This window comes from Apteryx mantelli, chromosome 12 (assembly GCF_036417845.1).
Source record: "Apteryx mantelli isolate bAptMan1 chromosome 12, bAptMan1.hap1, whole genome shotgun sequence".
In the NCBI taxonomy this organism is placed as follows: domain Eukaryota; kingdom Metazoa; phylum Chordata; class Aves; order Apterygiformes; family Apterygidae; genus Apteryx; species Apteryx mantelli.
Window position 1 is genome coordinate 19,862,705 of NC_089989.1, and position 23,818 is coordinate 19,886,522.

The 23,818-nt window shown below is 45.0% G+C and overlaps 1 protein-coding gene across 1 annotated transcript in view; it reads left to right on the forward strand.

The window, feature by feature from the left end:
- SYNPR (synaptoporin) overlaps window positions 1–23,818 on the forward strand; it is a 108,906-nt gene that overhangs the window by 77,785 nt on the left and 7,303 nt on the right. The window contains exons 3-4 of the mRNA XM_067303623.1: window positions 2,425–2,549; window positions 19,985–20,183. Of these exons, the coding sequence (XP_067159724.1) occupies window positions 2,425–2,549; window positions 19,985–20,183 (324 nt within the window). The remainder of the gene's footprint in view (window positions 1–2,424; window positions 2,550–19,984; window positions 20,184–23,818) is intronic.

Consider the following 23,818-nt stretch of genomic DNA (forward strand, 5'->3'; position numbering starts at 1 on the left):
TGTCCCCGAGCGATATACTCTGGTTGCACTGGAGGTGGGTGGCAGGATGGGAACTTGTGGTGTTATCCCAAGTGCCAGACTAGCACGTGAAGCCGTGCCCTGTTCTCGGCTGCCTTCCTTGTTCTTTCTCAGGATATGGGCTGCTCTGTGCTGACCTTTGTTAGATGCCGAGATTTTTTTAAGCAAATTGCTTTTTGACACTGAAGGGTGAGCCGTTACGCTGGGGGCATGGAGGTACCACGGGCAATGTCTCATTTCCCTGGCTGTGCAATGCCACCGCTCTCGAGCTGTGTTACTGCGTGGCTGTTGCCAGCTTAAATGCGGGAACTAAAGGGGTTTTGTCAGGGTTTTTTTTGCTCCTCACTTCCCTGCAAGGCAAAAATTGCCCCACGCAATTTTCTTCATGATGTATTTAAGAAGCCGTTTGTCAGCATCAGACCTTTCAGGTTTTCCTGCTCAAGGCCAGGCTGTTTGAGGACCAAGGCAGGTGAAGCAGGTGGGGTGGGCAGTACTTAAAGCATGCATCGGAGCGGTGGCGGAAGGGCCGTGTGCTGTGTTTGCTCGGTCCCCGTGCGCGCGGGGCGCAGGAGCCTGCTCAGATGGCTGCGTGGGCGCGTGCACGCACAGCTGAGGTGACATGTGGAAATGCCACACGGAGATGGACAGCGGCGTTACAATTTTTGCCTGCCAGTAAAACCCATCTGGGAGACCGAAGGTCTTTATTTTTAGCATGCTTGCTAGAAGGAGAGGAGGGATGGGCTCGGGCTCCCAGCACAGCAGGCTCTGCAGAGCTGATAATGAGCAGCGATTTTGCACTCGCTGCTGTGCAGCAGCTGGTCTCGGACCTTCACTAGAGAAATTCTTGTTCAAGCCTGTTCCCCAGCGATTGCTCCTTGTGCCTCATGCTAGGCCAAGTTTTTTGACCCATCCTGGAGCTGCAGTTCAGCTCTGCTCTTCTGTGCATCTTCCCCTCCTCTCCTGCACAGCCCCTGCTGCGTCGCTCTGCGCCGTCACGCTCGGCAGATCCCCCTGCAGCCGGGGCAGCTGTCCCTGCCCTGAATGCTCGGGAGTCGCCCCACAACCTGGCAACCTTTGGGGAAATGATGTGTGTGCAAAGCTGAAGTCCAAGAAGGACACTGATGCTCCCAGCTTTGCTCGTGCTGGAGTTGGGAGAGCTCAGGTTAACGGTGTGTTTCGGCAGAGCCTTGTGCAGCAGGTGGATACGTCTCTTTTGTTATCTATCCATATTGTCTTTAGTGCAACACTTCACGCCTTTATTTTGCTTTTACATATGCTTGCTGTATTTTTTTCTGCAATGTCCAAATGCAGATTTGCTTTTCCAGGCACATGCACTGTGTTTGTGTTTCTTCTGCATAGCTGACTTTCGGTTTATTTGGTTGTGACTGGGGTCCAGGAGTTTATCTTTCACTTCCCGTGTTCGCAGCACTGTAGATCTTAGAGGAACTCTGTTAAAGCTGATGATGTTACTTCAGGTTTACAGTTAAAACATCAGAACAAAATCAGGTTTCTCACTTAATTTAAGTTACAACTGCGTAAATGATCTGTCTCCACTTCTGGTCTGGGTCTTCCAAGGCAACCTACATCGATGAAGCTTTAAGATGCTTATTCCTGTTGCCTCCTCCTGTATTTGAACCTCTGATGCATTGAAAAAATGTAAGTGGTGATGTATCTATGGCCAGCACGCTTTGTCTTTCAGCTTTTTCTCCTGGAAGATTAAGATGCAATAGGATATTGAATCAGAACCACCCTAACTCTTTGCTCATGTTTGATTTGCCAGAGCTATTATGACCTAATTTTTTTTTCTATTTTGCTGAGTGTCAGTTTATTGCATCCCCTTGTCCATTTGGGTTTGGATAATAACTTAAAACTAAAAACTGTCTTTGTTCAAAGTCATACATGGCTTCATGGAAATGGATGAGGGACAGCATGAGTCCGTGTTTTGCCCTGCAGTGGGAAGATGGTCACAGCTCATGTGGCTGAGAGGTCTCTTGCTACTCTTGGCTGCTCCTTGTAAAAACTTCTGCCAGTGTTTTGTTTCTTAGGACTGACTCATTGTGCTCAGGCAGTATTCGGCCTGTTCTGGTCCAAATTCATTTGTCAGCTGGATGATTTAAATAAGTCATCCAGGTTGTGGATCCCAGGTGGGCTTTGAGACTGGAGGGAAGGGCTGAGATAGTTCCTGTCTATGTGAGCAAGAGAGCTTCAACTTTTGCAGCTCTTCATATTGGCTTCCAAGAAGGGTGCATAAGGAAATGTATGGCGATGCTTTGAATGCACAGCGTGACGAGTGATCTAACCTGAGGGGGACAGTGCTGCTGCATGCCGCTGTGAAAGCTGCTGCTGCACGGGTATGTTTTGGGGTGGGTTGCTGCAATAAAATAAAATGTTGTTTGTTTTTGACAGCTTTTTGCAATCTTTGCATTTGCAACATGCGGTGGGTACTCTGGAGGACTGCGCCTCAGTGTGGACTGTGCGAACAAGTCGGAGAGCGACCTCAACATTGACATAGCCTTTGCCTACCCTTTCAGGTAATCCGTTTTGGTTCGTGGCGGTTCGTTTGCAGGGAGGCAGGTGGCCGGGGGCTGATGCGAAGCCTGTTCTCAGTGGGGATTGCTGTTGCTTGCAGCAGGTCTGTGATTAAGCACCAATCTGGGACACCCGAGCTCTTCACTGTAATGTCTAGGAGCTGGGTGCGTGGGAAGGAGGAATTTGGTTAGACCAGGCATGGACCAGGGCCCAAGGGAAGCTGCAGAGGGTGGAAAACGGCAGTCAAGGAAAAAGAACAAAAAGACATTTTTGGCACAAGAACAAATGGGGATAAAGTAGCCTTTATTGTAGTAGCTGTTAAGCTGGAAATGAGGTTTCCCGAAAACCATCCAAGTTGCAAGGTCATGGAAACAAAAGAGAAAATAAGTTTTAACCATAATTTTGAAGTGCTTTTGAAAACTCTGCTTACTGCCTGTCTGCATCTCTTAAGTAACTGAATACTTTAAATGTCTGACCACTTACTAGTGGAAAACTTAGGAAAACAGATTTTTGTTATTTAAGTATTCTTGAAAGCTATCATGTAAAGAAACACTAAAAATGTTCCTGCTATTAAGGATCCTGCTTCAAAACATCCAGAGTCTTACACTTTTAAAGATGTCTAGTCTGCTGCAGAAACCTGTATTTCATTTCTGTACAAGTGTTTTCTTTAAGGAATTGAGATGATTAAGAAAAGAGTATATAATCCAATCTCAAACCCAGTATGCCATGACTCTGAAATTATTATGCATCTTTGGGAAATCACATGCTGTTTTGCTTGTGACTACTTTATGCATAGACCAGGCATAATAGTATTTACTGTTTTAGCATGTTCTAAAATAAAGCATCTTCCTGACAGTGGAAACTAAATTTGATTCCTTGAATTGTTGCTTGGCGTATATTTATTACTCCGAAGAGTTACATTTCCTGCTATTACAAATTCTTCTTTTTTTTCTTGAACTTGTTCTTTTTTCTTTCGCTTCTGTTTAGTATGCATGAGATGGATTCTGAAAATTGAGTTATATGAATTTGTAATGTGATTCACTTCCAAATAGGTCATTTTTCCAGCATTCATTACAGAATACACCCTACAGTAAAGTGCTTTTAATTTGCATGATTATAAAATATTACTTTATGTAAAAAGTTAATAAAACTGAGCAAAATAGTCAGCAAGTATCTCCTGGTGTTTTAATGGGCCATGTAGACAATTTCTTTTAGAAGAAAGTCACCAGATCTGCAGTTTCCTACAGTTTTGCTTATTAGGAACCTGGAAACGTTGCTGAGTAATTACAACATTCCAGCAGGCTGGAAAGACAATGCAAAATAGGGTATATTTGCAGAAAGGATCCAGTTGGGACTGTAGCTATAGATGATCCTTGAACTGTTCCTGTGCGGCTCCCAGCTATGGCTGAGCAGATTCTGGGCACTGTGGGAAGCCAGTGGAGGCTCCTCATATGAACATGCCTCACCACATGATGTAAATATATCTGCAAATGTGTAAATATATATGATATGATGTGAATATATAATTTGCAGCTGAGAAGGGAGCTAACACTTAGCCAACTGATTTTTTGGGAGAAGCATGAAGATACTCCCTGTTCTTGTGCAATTCTGAACTTTATGTGCAAACCTGAGGGATGGACATGCAAAAAGTGTCCAGAGATGTACAGACTGCATGAAGTAGCAGCTGTGTGCCTTGGAAATCTGGTCCAGTGCTGCCTGTGGAACTCTGCTGCATTTAATTAAGTTTAACCTAAATATTCCTGTGACTTATTCATGAGTTTGTTCTTTCTGCTTTTCTCCCATGCTCCTAGAGCTTGGAGAGGGGATGTTCACAAACAGGAGAGAACTGAGTCTTGGGGAGAAAGCTGGTATCTCAGAGCAGTTGATACCCTTGGGAAAAGCAGACAAGCTTTGAGCTCCGGCTCCCTAATCAAGACTGTGACCCTGAAGCTTATCTTTTTTTTTTTTTTTAAGACTTCACCTGGTCTAATATGGACAGTGCTTCCCCAGTGGAAGAGGCATAGTTACAGACTGAGAAGGCAGCTGAAGGGACTCGCACAACAGTGGCAATGCATCTGCTTAAGCTCTTTATTCTTGTGGCACTTTCTTCCTTGCCTTGGGAGCCCTTCTGTAGTTGTCCTGGGCTTGTGCAGAGCAGGTTTTAGCAGGCTCTGCAGAGCACAGCTCACTCTGCAGACCTGCGTCCTGCTGCCTGTGTGGGCACGTGGGCTTTGCACAGGTAGGATGAATTCCCCCCAGCTCTTGTGCATCCAGGCCTGAATAAGGCCATAGTCGCATGGCAACTTCTTTTCAAATGCTTTCAGCGTTTTGATTATTGGCTGACAACTGGAGGAGGTGTGGGTGGCAGGAGAGTGGCTGCTGAACATCTGATGACACTGGTTGCTGTCGTGGCTGTCAGCAGTGGTGGCACTGAAGTGGTTGAATACATGAGTGGTGCTTGTTGAGCTGCACCTTCCTGAGTGACTTAAAATGATGGAAAACCTGCAGCCGTGCTAGCAGCTGCTCTTGTTCCCATTGCTGTGAGCATGAGGATATTTGTTTCCCCCTAGAAGTAGCCCAGCTAGACATTGGCTATTCAATGAGCAAGTGCCAAGAATATCAAGAAAGTAAGCAAAATTGTGGGGTTCAACAGGACAGCTCAGGCAGGCCAGAGGACTTTGGTGCTTTGACAATGAGATTGAAGTGATTTAGGAGCCTGAAAATGTTCCTGTTAAAGCAAATTCAGATCCAGGAAGGAGTTTTCCAGACCGAAAGGTGGGCATCTCTTTTGGACCATGTGCTTCTGAGACCCATGCCCTTAGACAAAGAAAGAGGATGCAGGAGGGCAGAACCAGCACTAACAGAGTCCAGGGATGTGCGACTAAAGCGTATTACTTGCCAAGCTGGTTTCAAAGCCACATTTCATATAGCCCCAGGCTGTCCCATGCTTACTGAAGAAAGAGCATTGCACAGTGTAGCAGGTAGCTCCAGAGCAGCCTAGGCACAAAGGAGTGTCTTTTTACCCCGTTGCTGAGATTTTCTAGGAGGACACCCGAGGGCCATGCGGTGAAGCAGTGCTCAGTTCATATGCTGCGTGTATGCCACTGGGAGATGCGATCCCTTCGGCAGCAACCCTTGCACCAGGGATGTGTGTGGTGCGAGCTGCATGGAGAGCCTGGCCCTGCTGAAGGGAAGGGACCTCGCGCCCGGGCTCGCCCTCGGGGCTTGCGCTGGGTGAACCACCAAGGAGCTGTACTCCAGTCACTGCTGGGTAATTGAATCCAAACCTACCATCTCCCTCCTGTAACAGGAAATGAGATGGATGCTTTTTCCATCTGCAGCTACACCGATTCACTTAAGCTTCCTCTAGCTGCCCTGTAATGTGCACAAAAAAGCAACACCCTGTAGTCCAAACCTTAAACCCCATCAACAGTGTTTTCTGGAGCTCTGATACATTTTTTCATATGTCCTGCTAGACTCTTCCATGTCCTAATTGATCTTAACACTTTTTCTGATTTTCCCCTATATTTTCTCTTAACTTCTGCCTGCTTTAGCTGCTGATTTAAATGAAACTTTGCATAGCAGAAGCACTCTGATAATGAGGTGCTGTATAGACAGGGAGTACACAGCCAAGCAGAAATATCTAATATCATAACCCACTGCTTTGTGGCTGCCTCATTTCTGCAAATCCCTGTTGCTGTCCAAGGGAGAAATGACTTGATCAAATACCGCGGCGGTAGCTTGATGCTGTACGCAGCCTGTCCGGGCAAGTGCTGGAAGCCAGGAGGGACGGAGGCATGGCAGTATCTCTTCTACAAGTGCAAAAAGCCTGGCCAGGGAAGCAAAACCCCACCAGTGGGTTTAGTTGCCTCCCTTTGCTCCCGCTTGTGTGATGGCAGCTCTGGCTTGCTCCGGGCTACTGGGGCTGACAAGGTTTTTCAAGGATTAAAATAACTTCTGATGGGAAGGAACCACTATTTTGTGAGCAGGTAGAAAGGCAAGGCAGGAGAGGGATATAATAAAGTAGGTAATGAGCTTTATCTTTCCAGTTTAGAGAGCAGGGAGTGTTTCAGTACCATCCTGTAAGCGTGCTGTCTGCTAAGTCTTGAGGTAGGTTCTGATCCAAAACTTCTTCGCCTTTGGCTTGGGAGGTGCTCTAGCCTGCTGCACGTACCCAGGGTACCTTCAAGTTAAATGCTGCATAGGAACTCATGTAGGGTATCTGTTACCTTTTCTTATGCTCTTCATCCTCCAAGCTACTTACATATTGGCCCAAAAGAGTGCATGATTGAATCTGAAACATGAGGAGTCTCACCTAAGTCAGTGGTTAAGGTAGGTATGTGCATATGTAAGTATGTGTTGGGAGAGTTGAGCGACGTTTTCTAGTGGGGCAGAACTTGATTGCCTGGTGGCACTAATGTCTGTTCTTCTTTGCATCACAGCAGTGAGCAAAATGAATACTGATTTTTGTTTTATTTTACATCACAATTAGTATCTTTCCAGTGTGCTAGTAAAACTGTCTCTTGAAGTGAGCCTAGTGTCTGAAGGAAAAGGCAAGGAAATTGTATTTGATGGGGGCTTTTCATTCACTAAGTATTGCATTTGAATAAAGATGTTCCCGTTGAGCACCCTTTAAAGTGTGTGCCTCATCTACATGCGTTGGGTAGGCTACTCTTTCATTTGAAATATGACAGCCAGGCCTAAATTACCTACTTATAAGCTACAGATGTTAATTAAGGAGAAAGTAGCTAACTTGCTACACTTCACAGCCATCTTTCTTTGGAAAAAGTCTCCATTAATATTAGCACATTTCTGTGCCAAAATATACTAGCCTTCATTTTTTTGTTGCTTTTTAACTCACTTGTAGTAAATCTTGTTTCAGAATTCAGTAGAAAACATCATTTTGGCAAAAAGAGTGTAAACATCCATTATGGTTGGGAGACCAAGAGCTGCTGATGCATAGGCTTTAGTGCATAGTCTTTAAGCTTGTTGGGTACTAGGTGGTCACCTGTGCTGCTGACTTGCAGACATGTGGGACACTTCCACAGTTCCCTTGATGTTGGACATCTTAATTTTTTTAGTATTGTTTTAAAACCAGATCTGTTTCCCCATGCGCCTTGGTGGACACTGTCTCTGGAGGGCTGACCACTGCAGAAATTACCAAAAAGTCATTGCAGAACCGTGTCAGAGGCATTGCATCGAACGCAAAGCATCTGTGCAGGGAGCGTGCAGCTAGCAGGGCAAGTGAAGCCATAAATGGCAACTCTTGCTGCCTGGGACATGTTTAGAAAAGACATTCATGCCTGTCTGGCAGCTCAGGCATTGTGGTCATTAGCGTGCTTGGTCTTTCAGAGACTACAGTACTGGTTTAGGGCAGAGGATAGGAAGAAATAGTCATCTAGTTTTAGTTCCCTAGGCTCCATGTTTTATTTTGCAGGTGTTTGCCATACAAAAGGTGCCTCTCCTGCATGGGTGTAAGGCTTGGTGGTGCTGTAGCCTGCTATGGTGTACTGTGATAGGTGCCAAAACATAAATGCCCTCATTCCTTGGGCAGATTTGGAGAGATCTCAGGGAGGTGAGAGGAGCTGGTTAAGCTCTGCATGATCCGTTCCTTTCTGGAGACCCTGAGTTGCCCGCTGTGGGCCTTCCTGTGGCATTGCTGAAGAGCCAGAGAAGTGAGAGGCTGTGCAGTGGGCCACAGCTCAGCTGACTGCCTGTGTTTTAAAATAATGGCAAAATATGCCAGACCAGATGCTATGTGTCTACATGAGGGTTTTGCATTGCATCGTTGCAGATATCTCTGGTCTGATCTCCTGGATGACAAATTCAGGTTAGATAAAAGTCTCTTTCATAATAAAACAACTTAAGGGAGAAACCTTCATCTTTAAAATCTTTAGATCAGACCTGGGTGCCTTTTGGAAAGCCATGCTATTGCAGAAACGGCAGTTGCAGGGATTGTCAAGTGAAATTCGGTGGCTAAGAGCTTGTTTTCATGATCACGGTGGTCCCTTATGGCTTTACAATCAATTAGTCCACAAAAGCTGTGTTACTGTAGCCCCTTTTCTTGCCAAACTGTGACCACCTCCTCCAGTACTGCAGATCTGGGGTTAACATCTGAATTGGCAAGGAAACATGTTCAATAATACATCAGTGAAGCTGGAGGTTTTAAGCAATACTCTTATATAAACTGGCCCTTTAGGACAGACACTAAGGGCTGGGTCACAGCTTTAATTATCTTCTTCCACAACAGAGTTTCAAACTCTGATCTCAGTGGTAACTTTAGTACCTAATTTTGGCCTTTTGAGAACAGATTTGCCTAACAAGGACTTCTAGCTTTTAACTGCTGTTAGTGGAAACTGGAAATGATGTGAGTGAAGAGCCTAATGCTGCATCCTGCTGAGTAAAGTTCAGGAGATGAATCCTTCAGGATACAGAAACCTCTAAATGTGACACTTTCACACAAGTCTCTTCATATTTAATGTGACCTAATGATGCAAAACAGACCAAAGGCTTAAGATCTATTTTTTATCTAGGAAATACAGACATTAACTTTTTTATTTGTGATTCATACATTCTGGTAATTTATAGGGCTGGCCAGAAAACTGAGGCACTTTTTCCCCCCCCCCCCAATTTTTTTTTTTCCAGTGAAAACCCAGTAAAAAGACTTTATTCCGTAGTGGCATAAAAACAAGAACTTTCTGAACTATTTACAGCACAGCCCTGGCACCTGGATTTCCTGGGGTTGAAGGCGTTGGAGATCTCTGTCAAGTCTCTGTACTGAAACAAGTCCATAAGAGACTTAAATATGGAGCTTATGTAGCCAGGCTGAGTGCTCTAATCGATGAACTATTGACTTTGTTAAAGTTGCTTGCTCTTACATTGTCTCCTGGGCCTGGGAAAAGGTGATTCAGGTCTGCTCAACAAATATGTTTTTCAGCTTTGGATGAACATTGTTTTTAATGGAAAAATATTTCACCTTTTTGTGACCGGCTCTAGTTATTATTAGAGAGTGAATGCCATAATTTAGAGCCCTGATCAGATTTTGTTTGCTCATGTATGGCTACAGGCTGCTCAAATAATTTTAGATTTTGTAGGACAAATTCCTTGTGCAAATTGGTGTTCTGCAGTCTCCATGGGTCTCCAGGGAACCCTGTGGGCTCTGGGAACAGTCTTTGTTTTTCTCTGTGCTAACACATGTCCCATGGGACTCATTTCTGAGACCAAGAGGAGGGTAGAATTGAAGAAAATACCTGTACTTATATCAATCACTTTTTTAAAAAAAAAGGAGAAACAATTTAAGAAACTAGTGTATTGTAAGGGTGTCAAATGCAATTATTTGTCCAGTTAAAAGGCTAAAGCCACCACTTAGATATCCAGTCTAAGTGCAGACTGTCCATTAGCACAGTGTATACTGCAATTCCTTTCTTCCAAGAGTTTCATGAAATCGCTACTCGTCTGATTAAAGCAGGTAAAATAAGGGCAACCTTGTGGCTTTTCTGGTTTTGAGCTCATCAGTGCCTTTTCCTCGCCCCAATCAGTCTTCCAAACGTGGTTTGTAGGAATTGTCAAGATTGGCAATGTGACCAAAGAGTGGTTATTACTGCCACTTATCACTTCTTTGAACAGTGCATAGAGGCAAACATCCTTTTTCCAGCAGTGAGAGAAAGGGTCTGGGAGATGCTTCCAGTCACTTGACACTTTGCTCGTGCGTAAGAGCTGTACGAAACCACCAGACATCTGATACAGCTACATCTTTGTCTTTGCTGCTGACCCTGGGCATGTTCTCCTCCATGTCTGATGTTCTGTGGTGTGGAGGAGGAGATCATCTGCTGCTTCCACAATTTGCTTGTTGGTTTGAATGGCTTCGCCTTTATGCCCAACTGTTTTGTTCTCAGCCAAGAAGCCACAGCCTAAGGGTGGCTGTGCAAGTGCAAAGTCTTCGCTCATTCACGCTGCTGATGTGTTGGGCTATGTGCTCTGCTCCGCTCGATCAGAGAAGGAGGTCTGACTGGCACTTATGCCAATATTTGTAAAATCGCAGACAAGTTCCCAGTCTGTTGCATAGCCAAGGAGAGGCTGCTCAGTCCCATGGACAGATGTGGCAGGAAGGGGCTGCAGCTTGGCAGATGGGGTGAGTTTTCCAGAAATAAGGGTCTTCAGCTGCTGATCCCCTGCATGTTCTCCAACATTTACTTTGTAGACTTGAATCTCTTGAAGCATGAAGCAGCCGTGTCCTGGAGTGCTGAACTGGGGCCGCAATGGAGACTTCTCCTGCTTTGCGACTCTTCCAACTGGACAGCTGCTGTATCCTGTTGCAAATGTTCATGCACAAACATTGCATGAATGCAGGGCATGGTCAGGAGAGCTCCCACTGCCTGGGAAGTAAATGGGAAAAGAAGTGGTAGCAATGCTCTGGACATGGTATTTGCTGCAGCAGAGGGAGTGTGCTGCTTCCTGAATCTTCATTAAATTGTAGAAGCTTTTATTTTGGCACCCAAAGCAATTGGATTTTTGATGAATTTGAAAGATATTGATCCAGACTGACTTATTTTGCACTGTAGGTGCAGTATTTTATGTTTAACACTGTTTTGGTACAAGCAAGATTCTTCATGAATGCTTTAGACAGAATTGATTCTTAAAGTGAAAGTCACTTTTATTAATATATGCAGCTTTTTCTCAATTTGAATTTTTAATATATATTCATGAAGGGTCTCTGCGGTATTGTACAAGTAATGGTGTTTTATCTGTGCCTGCCACAAAGGCTTTTTTTTAAAAAGCAGGCTTTTTACAACTTTCCTTGCAGATTTCCTTTTGCGCATTTTCGTGCTGCCAGTACAAATGCAAGCAACGCAGAAGCCCTTCTGCTTTGCTTTGTTTGGCTTTTGATGCCGTACCCCCAAAGGGATGCGGTGACCCAGCTAGGCAGCAATCAAACACACGTCTTTCCCCTGCTCCCAAATCTGCATGCCCTGTGCAGGGGGCCCTGAACGTTTCCCCAGGACTGTAGGGAATTCAGCGCGTGGGATGTCTTTGGTGTGCTCCCACACATGACTTCTACATGAATTTATTTGCCAAGAGTTTAATGCAATATTTCTCCTTGTTCAATAGACTCCAGAGAGGATGGGTGTCTGACCCCAGCTAACGTAGCCCTTCTCGGTGAAGTACCTATTTCCATGCTTTCTGAATTTCCAGAAATGGCGCTTTGTGTGTTATTCAGCGTGGAACTGATAGCAGTTGTCTGCGGGCTGGCCAGCAGCTGTGGCTCTTGCCCTGGCTGCTGCTCAGCCTACATGCAAGCCCACGGGTTTGCTGAGAAAAGGTACCGAAGCATGCTTAGAATGAAAATATCCTTATTGGGGTTTTTATTGGAGTCACGCCTTAAATGTCTGCAGAGGCCTGAATTTAATTACTTTAAGTCCCTTAGGACAATATATTTGTGGAAAACTATAGTTAAAATACAATGTTAATGTTAAAAAAACAATTCAAAGGAAGGATTGTTGCTGTATCTTCTGTAATTGTTCTTGTATTTATCTCAGCTGGGACTGGAACTGAAACTTCCATTTTCAGGGTTTATAGACCTAGATTAAACTGTATGTGAACTCTGCTTTCTTGCAGGGCAAAGGATTTATTCTTTTTGGTGGTTCTGGCTGAGCATTAGGTGATACCCAAGAACCTGGATTGATTTTTGCATGGATTTTGCCCATGTGATTCTGGAACGCAAGGCAAATTGGAGGTGGCACGAATGTTACGAATCAAAGCAGCACCGAGCACATTAGCTGGGTGCAAGCAGCAGGGCTCAGCGTTCCCAGGCTGCTGCGAGCAAATGCAGTGTCCAGGGTTGATACCCTCCCCTCCCCGGAAACACTATTAGAATCAGTCACTACTACTTACACCTTTGCTTTATGCTTTGTGCTGCTTCTGATATGTTTTTAGGTGTGTAGATCTTGGTAGGTCTTAGCTCCAAATGGCAGCTTTCGCTCTTGTCTGACAGAGGCTTGCTAGTTTGGGAACAGTCCCGTGTCCCTCCGGAGGAAGACGGGGAGCAGGCTGAGGTGCAGCTACAGGTTCAGTTGGGCTCTTCAAATGCTACAGTCGCACTGGATAACTGCTGTCTGACAAAACAAATATGCTCCTCTGGGATTTCCAGGCCTTTGTGGAAGGTATACGGGTTTGCAATGAGCAATGGAGCACATCTTTGAGTACCATGCTCTGCTTGCACAGTAAGGAAGAGCACACGTCTGTGAGAAGAGCTGTCAAAATATCATGGGAGATAAATCTGGATCTGGATGTAGGCTTGGAAATTTGGGTTGGGATCACCCACTCAGCTTTTGAAGTGCTTGTTGCAGTGCTTACTCCATAGTGAGCCTTTTTATTTTCTTTCTGGTGTTACGATGAGGTACTAGATTTTGAATTACGGCGTATGTGCACAGTCTGGGGAGGTTCATTGCAATGGCTGGCATGTGTCTGGGATGATTCTCCAACCTGAAGCATGTGGAAAAAGCTGTTTTCCAAGAGCTTTGCAAAGACGTTTGCAGGGAGAAGGCTGCAAGCTGCGGGCACAGTACTGCTGCCAGCTCCCCCTTGCTGCTGGGCAATGCTCTCTGCTATGCTGCAACTGTCCCTTATTCCAGAGAGTTTAGACCCAATCCTCAAAAAGGGTTTGGTGCTTTGCTTCCTGGAGACCCCCTGAGGCATTCAGGTCTCCAGCTCGCTAGCGCTAATGGGAGAGGAGATACAAGATGGGAAACGGGGACCTGAGACGGGATGGAGCAGGGGCGCATGCGTGTCCCGTTGCAGCTCGCCTTCGCCGCCGGTGCGGGGGAATCGCCACCTCTCCCAGCGTGGCTTGCGCAGTGTGGGGGGTTGAGACAGCAACTGTGGCTGACAGCTTGTCCTATTAAAAACCTTACTGTAGCAAAATAGTACTGGCCAAATGTTTGCACAACAGCTATGTGCGAGTGAGCGCTGGGAACCTGACAAGTTAAGAAATTGAAAACATGAGAGGGGAAAAATATTTTTCTTTTTTTCTTGGACATAAACTGGGAGAGAATATAGTTTGCTATGGCTTTCCTGGGCAGTTCCCTGCAGCATCTTGCATCTCTTTGGGTGATGCCCGCTCTGGACTCGCATCCGTATGGGATTTCTGTTTGCATCTGAGCAAAGCGCATCCCTGGGTAAGCAAGCCACTGCAGGCAGCTCTGAGACAGGGCAGATCCTTAGGATGTTCAAATGTCCTGCACAGAAGTTAGGAATAAATCTTTGCAAGTTCAGATGTGTATTTAAGTTTGAAGTGTGTAATGTTGAGTAGTTCTAGAGAGATCTGGGCTATTTTTTGGAAGAAACTGAGAGATTTCACTGAGACTAAGACAGACATTTCAAACTGAATACTCTTTGATCAGCAAACTGAATACGCTTTGATAAGCAAACAATATTCTTTGCTTTCTCTGGAAAAGCAAAGAAACAAAAGACCAGACTTGGATTGCCAGGTCAGCTGAAGCGCTTTATCTTTTTTTCTTATTGCCAGAGAAAAATGGGCTGATTTAGCAGCGATGGACATGTGGTAGCAGTTGATGTGCCGAGGCTCCGTTCTGCTGCCTCGGTGGAAGCAGAGGGAAGGGTGCTGAAGGCGCTTGGGGAAGGTGAGGGGCAGGAAGGCTCAAGCAAATGGTAATTTCCTCTCCTAAAGAAAAGAGCAGAAGAGCTGTTGGAGAACAGGTCTGGAGGAAGAAACCCTCTTGTCATTGTTAGCAGGGAGGTGGGAAACTGTTTTTGCCAGAATATCCCAGGTGCAAAAGGGAGGAGGGACCATCATGGCCCCATGGTGCCTGTTATCCTGCTGCTGGGCTAAGCCCATCACATGCCCCTCAGCTGTCCAGGGCTACATTGACATTTCAGATATTTGGCCTTGAAGGGCTGAAGAGAACTTCAGCTTTAATGACTTCATGCGGATCAAATGTGGTATGAGCAGGCTGACTTCCTCAAAGACAGATCACCTTCAACAGCTCCGGCATGCCTGGGTGCAACTGTTCAGATCTGAAGGGAGTCCCTGGATAATGGTTATAACTGGCAAAAATAGGGACCGATGGTGGCTCCTTCCCCAAGAGTTCGTGTTGTGTATGACAACTCCTAGCATGGCTTTTTTTCTGCGTGGTCCCCCACCTTCAGGGGTCTGTTGGATGGAGGAGGAGAAAGCCACAGAAATCAGATCCACCCGCCCTCCTGAAGGCTGTAAGGAAACCTGTTCGTTGCTGTGTGGGCAGCCTTTCGGATAGCCAGGTTTAGCACTGAGCACGCAGGGATGCCTGTCTCTAGGGAGGTCTTATGGGAATAATGAACTCCGCAAGCAGAAGGGCTCCCGTTTGTTAGTGTTCTTCCACTAAACCTATGGAAAATTCATGTTTGGCACCTCAAGAGGGTGTATTTGCCCAGAGACCAGCTGGCTGGAGGTGCTGGTGTGAAGGCACTTCAGTGCAGTCCCCTGAAGCAAGGGGAGCTGCAGTGTTTCCAGGGGGGAACTAAAAGAGCTGCCTTTACTTTGAATCCCAGAGAAAGAAAGGCAGAAAAGCTGTCACGTTCTTGTATCTCACCAGAGCAGTTCGACTAGCTAAGGGGCCCTTATTTCTGCTCACTTCATTTCCCTACTGTAGTTTGAAATATCATTTATCCCTCATTTTGAAGATTGCCAGCCAAGATAAACACTTTGCAACAAATTCTTCCACAGGCGCTACCTGCAGTAACGAATTTCCAGCGCCGACTTTCTCCGATTGCTTTGCAGATGGTGAATACAATTGATAGTCTTGAGTACCAGAAATAAATGAGGAGGAAACAAAGCCTGAATGAGAGAATAATGGGTCTTTGAATTCTTGCAAGCACGTGTGTGGGTGTTGCAGATTATGTTCGAGGATGTTGTAGACGGGTGTGGGGGGGTAGATTACAAGATCCTATTTTCAGAAAATAGGACAACCTGCCAAAACAGGTGGTTTTTTGCTTGTTTGTTCACTGCATCCTACTAAGAAAGTGGAGAAATACTAACTCCCATTCAGAAATTTGAGGCAAGTTTGTCTGTTATTTATTAATCCAGGCACTGATCAAAGCCCAGAAGAGGAAATCTGAGTCTGTTCATCAGTAATACCTATGTATATACTTACTGTTATCTGTATGGTCTTTTGGTTTCAAGGCGAAGCACATGCTTGCGTGCATTGCTAGAGAAGGATATTTCCTGAATCAAAAGAGGTTAGATGAATTAATGGGGGACAGTTTCATGGTGGTTATTTAACACAATGTTTGCGAGTCTGTAAATCTGTGAGCGCTGGTGCCTGGGATGGTGAGACACGGAGGGGATCGCTGTGTACGCGCTCTGTTCCTGTGTCTGCTGGCGGAGATGGGACATGCGACAAGACGGGCCCTTGGTGTGCTCAGCTCTGACCATTCCTGTGCTCCTGGGTCGTCGGGGGGCTTTGCCAGTCAAAAGGAGAGGGACCAAAATTAAAAGCAAATCGTGTTTTGAATATTGTAATAAGGAACTCCAGGAGGTAAAGGCAAGGTCACATTTACACAGAGAGCACAACTTCTGCTCCCAAAGTAGCTACAGCAGCTGTAGCCTTTGTTCGGCGTGTCTGGCTTTGTGTATTGTTTTCAGAGTACGGGCAATTAGTGTCTGAAAACGAAACTGTTCTTTGCAATTGCGGAACAATGCAGAAATCCTTTTCTTCCTTCGAAACATTCCTGCCCTCTTTTGATCTTGTCAAGCTAAACAATACAGCTGTCTTGTCATCGTATTTCCCACAGCAGCGGAAGGCTTGCCAAGTGGTAGAAGAAATCTCACAAGCCTTTAATTGCTGCAACTTCATCAGTGTAACGCCTTTGGACTCGCTTCAGGCTTGTATGAATTTGAGGAAATTCAGAACTGGAAAGTCTGGCAGTGGCTGCTGCTCTTAATGAAGTGGCCCAGCAGGCCCAGGGCATTGGGTCGCTAGCGATGAGCAGCGAGGCTGACTGTAATGCTGCTGCACGGAGGGTGGTGTGTAAGGTCCTATTCTTAAGTCATCAATTTTATTTCTGAGTTAATAACAGTGCTTAGCAGTGCACAAGGCAAAAAGCTCTGTCACACTTCATTTCTTGAGGAATACTTGTGTATACTTGGTGAGAGGCGGGAGGTTTTTAATTTTCCCCCTAATCAGTTAAATGCATTACTGAAGTGATCCTTATGTGCATTGTCCATCAATCGGTGAAAATCACTTCTGGCAATACAGCCCAACAGTATTGCTCATATGTTAATGAAGTGCAGAGGGCATGGTTGCAAGGAGTCATTCTCAGGGGTCCTGACTTCATTTAGGAAATGGAGAGGCAAAGATGAAATCCAGGGAGTGTTGCCAGAGATAGAAAAGCAGCAGAAGGAAGATGTTGGTCAAGGATGATTTGAAGAAAAAGGTGGGTTGTAAAGAATGGGAGATAAGAGAAGATGAAAGAAGAGGTGAGAGGAAATAAGAGGCAAGCCAGGTAGAATTACATCAAAAGTGGGAGGCGGAGGTAGAGGAAGTGAATTTCTTGTGAGTCATCCCCAAGTAATCCTGCCCCCAGAAGGACTGAGTCAGCAACAGATTTGTGGAAGAATCAGAGCTTTCTCTGAGATGCCATTACAGATCAAAGAGGGTTGGTTTTGATTAGTAAAACTGGACTTTCCTTCACTGATCCTACCCTACTTTAAAGAAAGTTTTCGAATGCATCTCAAAGTCAGCACTCAAACCAGCCCAGGGCTTGGCTCACCTCTTCCCTGCCCCTTTCTGCTCTTCCTGGGTCTGAGTTGCTGCCTATTTTAGAGCCCTTTGCATGACTGAGATCTCAACTGCTTGGGCAAAGGTGAGGTGGCCACAAGAGGCACCAGTTGCTACCAGGTCCTTGTAGAGGCTAGAGAAACTTAAAAAGAAAAGCTAGTGAATAAAAATAATGTGATGGAAGAAGGCTTGTGTGATCATAATGTATCTGGTATCCCTGGAAGATGCTTGGCCAGAAAAGCACTGCTGAGAGGATGCGTGAGTTAAATGTTAATATAATGTATGAATACTTTTTCTGGCTCATTGGGATGCAGAACTGAGATGCAGTCAGGAGAATAAGTGATAGAAAAGGAAAGTGGCCTCAGTTACTTTGTGTTTTGAAAAGGTTGGCAGCACCCTGCATGTTGTTGGTGATTAGATTAGATGGGGTTATGGTGACTGACACCAGCCTGAGGTGTGAGGGGTGGGCAGCAATGCCAGGTCTCAAACTTAAATATTCATTAAGTTATTTCACCTTTGGCATGTGCAGGAGTTTGAGCAAATGCTTACACCATGCATTGCCCTGTGGGCTATTTCAGGACTTTGGGAGGGGGAAAATAAAAGCCTAAAGACCTGTTTAATGTGATAAAATACAGGCAGCATTGCCTTGCTCTTCTTTCCCAAAGTGATTGTATTATCTTTAATGTAGCTCACCTGGTTCCACAGTGCTTGCAAAAGTAATGTGAGAACCAGAGCAATTCTGTAAAGTCTATTTGCAGTGTGAGAGATAACATAAAACTGTGCAGCTCCCATCATCACAGCAAACCCCAGCTTTCCCACAAGAGGACAGAGCGTTCTCACTCCCCTTTGCTGGAGAAGCAGATATTGCACTCCACACTGAGGCCATGAAAAAGTAACTGTGGTACTAGAGCGTGGCATGTCAAACAACAGACATGGTTAAGTATTTAAGATCCAAAAAATGCTGCTTAGGCATTTGGTGATTTGAGAGGGGGAAAAAGTGCTCAACCCTGGACACTTTCCTGTTGAGTTGTTAAGTCTGGGCTGATGGACAGGCCGTGGGTCTGCAAGTGGATGAGAGTCACTGCATCCTTCTGGATGCATCCTCCAGGCTGTGGAACTGGAAGGACAGGCACTAGGAAATCCTTTCTTTCCCCCCTTTTTTTTTTCCTTTAGGAAAGGACAATAAGCCCTGATGAAAAGTGTTTGCGCACTGATGCCAGGAAGCTTTGAAACCAAGTCAGGAAACTGTCTGATTATGTTCAGAAGTGTTAGAGTCTCTTGTGTTCAGGTTTCATCAGACTTGGCTGTGGTCGTGTAGGAGAGAAGAGTCAGTTGCTGCTCATCTCCCGAACGCTGCAATCCAAGCAGACACATTTCGTGTTTTAATCCCACCAATGCTATAGCGGCAGAAGCTCAGAGAAGAAAGTGCCTAAGGCCAATAACTGATGTTATGCATCAGCCGCTGATATTATGCATCAGCCGCTGATGAAAAGGTTCTGCCTACACACTGGGATACATTTAGTTTGCACCAGAAAAAGCAAAAAGTCAAGCAATCTTCCAATGTCCATTAATCCATCTTGTGAGATTTCTACTGCGGGTACTTTGTTTTCCTCTAGGGACCTAACTTTTTATTTAGTCATATATTCACGGCTGCTGCCTCCATTGACTTGCTGTTCCACACATTAATTACCCTCGAGCAGAGGAATGTCTCCCAGAGGGCCTTGTCCTTTCTCAGCACCAGATCATAATTTTTTTTAATTGCTTTTAATTGCTGCCTTTAACTTTCTGCTGGTTTTGTCCCTTCCACTCTCTCTGCACAGAGCACAACAATGTGGTCCTTAACAGCTCCTGCCTGCCCCTCGTCCCCCCTGAGGCTCGCCTGGACCATGCAGCAGGACCAGCCAAAGGACCCCACCAGGGAACCCTTTTCTCTTTCTGAAGCAGAACTTACAGTTGTTAGAGTGAAAAAGGGCCTGGCAGGAGCTGCCAGGCAGAACCACAAATCTATTAGCTTGGTTGCTGATCGCAAGCAGTGTGTGAGCACAAGGTTAAAAGTTTGTGACTGTTTAAACCAAGGCATGCCTTTCTTTGCCCCAACTGGTGTATTTCTGCTACAGCTCCGTCTTAAAGCCTTTGCTGTAGAAGCCCTATATAGCTCACAGCACCATGTGCTAATGTCAGCAGGTAGCTGTGCACTAAGCAAGTTTACACAAAAGTCCAAGTTTTGAACTTCCAAACACAGGTATCCCATGGCTTTAATAAGGATACGACCTGTTTTTTGCCTTCTTGCTTGTAACAATTTGAGAATCAGATCATATTTTGTGTTATCCTTTTTCAGTTGTTGCCATGGCAAAACCCCAGAGAAGAAAAGAATTGTGCCAAACCACTGGCACATCAACTTTTCTCTGAGATTGATTAAAGGAGTGATTAAAAGATGTAATTAGGCTCTCAGTTCTCACCTAGACTTGCACAAAAGTAACCTTGTGTGTATGAGCAGCTCTGAAGAGCACAGCCCACAAGACTGCTTACAGGGCCTGTTTTTTGTGCAGGAGATCAATGCACTTCAGGAATGAGATGGGACAACAGAACAAATGTAACTCTATATTTAGGTAACGGTTTTCTATTACTGTGCTTCAGCTTCTCCTCTTTGGGATGTTTTCCAGGTTGCACCAGGTGAATTTTGATGCTCCCACTTGCGAAGGCAAGCGCCGAGAAAAGCTCTCCTTAATAGGGGACTTCTCCTCCTCGGCAGAGTTCTTCGTCACCATCGCAGTCTTCGCCTTCCTCTACTCGCTGGCTGCCACCGTCGTTTATATCTTCTTCCAGAACAAGTACCGTGAAAACAACAGAGGACCTCTAATTGTAAGTGTGCCTTTTCTGTACTTAACAGTGACTTAAGCTTCCAGCGTCAATAGTAGAGGAGCCTATACGGTCCCTGAAGGTAGAGTTTAGCTCCTGTCTAATGTGGAGCTTCCTGCTTGCCTGCTGCTGCCAGCTGTGGGGTGATGTTCCCGCGAGCACAGCTGGGGGCCGGCAGGTTTGGGGCCGGAGCCGCGAGTCCACAGCGGCGGGCAGGAAGGGGAGAGGCATTTGCATCGCGGTGAGCGAAACGATGCCCCGGACCCAAGGGAGGTCGCGTGTTGCTAGTTAATGCTGGCGGTAGCCAAACAGTTTTGCCACTGCGGTTCGGAAAGGCTGCCGTGGAGAATTGTATGGCAGCTCTCGTCCTGAGCTCCCAGCCCGTTTGCGTCTCCACACTGGTCCATGAGCTTCCTCACCTTCCAGTTGTCATGACACGTAGCCCTCAGGCTGCTTGTGCCTTTCCTTTTCTTTTGATTGATTCCTAAAAGTTCGTGATAAAAAGCAACTCCTGTTATATATGCATTTTCATATAAATCAAGGCTGTAAAACCTGTCGGAGTTTTGTTCTGCGTTTTCACTAGCTGCTAGAGCATCATGAATCATGATGCTCCCCTTGGTCTTGCTAGATAAGGGCAGCATGTTGAACCCCAGATGCACTTAAGCTCAGTTAGGTCTACAAATATGTAGGTTTGTAGGGTTGCATCACACTCTCCCTTCCATGGCAAACTCTCCACTCCTACGAAAATAAGGTTACACTAGAGTAAAGGAAATATTACTTTAAAGTATTGCTGTGAAGAGAGCAATTCAAAGGGGGGAAGGTTAGCGAGGACTGACCTAAGGAAAAATGTTAGTTCTGGATTTCAGAAAATCTAAAGTTTAGGAGTGACAGAAACCAGGCATTTGGCTGAGACCTGTACTGTAAATAACTGAAAGCCACCAATAAATAACAGCAGAAAAACATATTAGAAAGGAAAATAAATCACCAGTGCAGAAGGTCTGTACCTGTTAAAAGAAATAGCTACAGTAACAGTAAGTGAAAGATAAAAAAGTAGGAAGGTAATCTTAGCATCATCAAGTTTTGAAGGAAAGATTTTCCTGCTGCAAGGGATTTTTATTTAAAATTGTATCATTTGAAAACTGATAAATTGATACAGAAGTAAAAATTTTCATTCCACATTAAAGGAAATAAAACTTCAGCATTTGGGGGTTTGGGGGATCTTTCTTCTCTCCCTGGAAAATGATGGGGAAAGGAGAGGAGATCTTCACAGAAAAAGGAGTGGTAGAATAGGCGAGATAAAGGGGTTCCTGCAGAAGCAGTAAATAAATGAAGTGCCTTGCTTCTGCATGATTCAGTTGGCATCAAGTAATAACTCATTTCAAACTGTCTCATCAAAGGATTAGTTGCAGAGATCTGCCATTTTAATTTTCTCGTGGAAAATAATTCTTTTTCTGACCAACCATGTTATCCTGCGAAATAATAGAAGAAAAAATACCAGGAGAAATAATACAAATATGTCAGGTTATGATGTGAATGTTTGCAATTATCTAGGACTCTCCTGACAATACTGCTGCAGTCCTGTTTCTTGTAGGACACACGCTGCAATCCGTTATAGCATCAACGTGGCATTAATTTAATTTGTTCTGTGTAATGAACTGTAATTGAATCTACAGGTTAAATTTAATGGGTGTCTGTTACTAAAGCCATTCTTTGCAATTTCCCAGTCTTTAAACCAAAGCTAAATTACCTTATTTGCTCTGGATATAAAGACGCTTCTGTTTGTCCTACAGCAAAGCAGCTCCTGCCAGTGTGTTGGGAGGTGGCTTAGGGCTGTGCTGGGTTTAAGCCTGCCAGGAGGGCAGCCCCACCTGCCAGCTCTGCTTTTTTTGGAAAAAAAGACACTTAAAAAAAGATTGTCCAGGCAGTAAGGAGTGCCAATGCATATCAAATTACAGCAGACCTGACTGAATGCAGAATATATGATTATAAAGAATTTAATAAGCAGTTGGTCACAAGAAACTCACAGAGAAAATTTCAGCCAAAAATGATTCAAGTTTACACTGTTTGTACAAATATAGAGAAACCCACTTGTTTGTGTCGATCTTAGCTAAACATAATTTTTACTATGGAACAATATTTTAAGGTTTGGTGTTAAATAAGACATAATGGCAAGGAAATATTTCCAGTAAGAGAAGCCATTAAGGCTTCTGCAGCTGTTTTGGTAGCACCGGCATGTTTTATTCAGTGAGCCATGTCTTGCTGAAGTTGCATGCCAGCTTTTGGGGATTAGCACTCGAGACCCCCAAACTCATCTGTCTCACCTATTTCAGATCTATATATTTTCAGGTGTGTGCAAGCAGGGAGTAGCCAGCCCTGTTTAGTTCTGTGCTTAGACTTGAGGGGGTCTGGGAAAGGTGTTTCCATTTATCTCTGGATCGGGGAAATATGGAAGACAATATTCACAGTCAATACGTATACCTGTCACTTGGACTTCTTACTCCTGTCTTTAATTTCTTTATGTGGACTCACACCCTCTGGCAGTGAGTTGTCTTTGGAAAGCTGTAGATTGTCTATGAAAAAGCACATACATTCATGTATAAGTATATATCACTATTAATGTTCCAATCAATTAATAGAAAAGCACAAATTAACAAAGATTGTTTAATAAAAAAAAGCTTTAAACTTATGATTTAATATAAATTGCATATGACAATTTAGCCAGTAAAAGTGACTGACATAACCCTGAAAGAAGTATTTCATTTTTATAGTGATTACTTGATAATCTGATTATTACACTGCATAAAGATGCTTACATGTAAGAAGATGAGATCTTTCCTTTGCATCTCGGGTCCTGTGAATAATTACACTGAGCAGAAAGGCACTGGTACTTTACGTAGGCTGCGTACCAAGTGAGTTCAAGTGAACGCCTTGTTCTCTCCTCGGAGGTGTCTTTGGTTATACATATCTTATTTCCTCCCCTCTGTCTTACTGTCTAGAAAACAACACAAGATTCCCACAAAGACAGAGGAAAGGGATAAGGAGCTGTCTAAGTCCATAAAGCAAAGACAGCATCTTTTTCAGTTAAAAAAAAAAAAAAAACTTTGGATAACCTGAAGAACTCTTTGCATTTCAAAGAGCTATTTCAACCCACTTGCGTCATCTCCTTTTTGAAGCCATGGTGACCTTGCTGTACACGCTGGTGCCTCCCAATGGGCTCCACGCCTCTCTGCCAGAAACAAGCTTGCAAGGCCATAAACCGTAGCTAAAAGTGTGCGATTCTTTCAAAGCTTCATCCTGCAGAAAATCTGGGGTGGGACCTCGCTCAAAACGCGAGGCGAGTGAAGCGCCGGAGGTGCCCGCTTCCCTACCCCTGGGGTGGACGCCCTCTCCTGTGGGGTCGGTGGCCCCGCTTGCGAGAGGCACAGGCGACGTTTGGAAAGATGACGCCCGTCTTGCTGCTGAAAAAGAGGGGAAATGTCATTGCGAGGGGCGGTTGGCCACCTGTAGTGCCCTGCCGCTGGCCGCTTTCCGGGGCTGCGGGCCCCGTCGGCGCGGTGCTGCTGGTCTTTCTAAGCCGGTCGTGACAGTGGAAGCAATCCCTTTCCGTGCTGTGCCCCTGGTTGGGAAAGGGAAGCTCC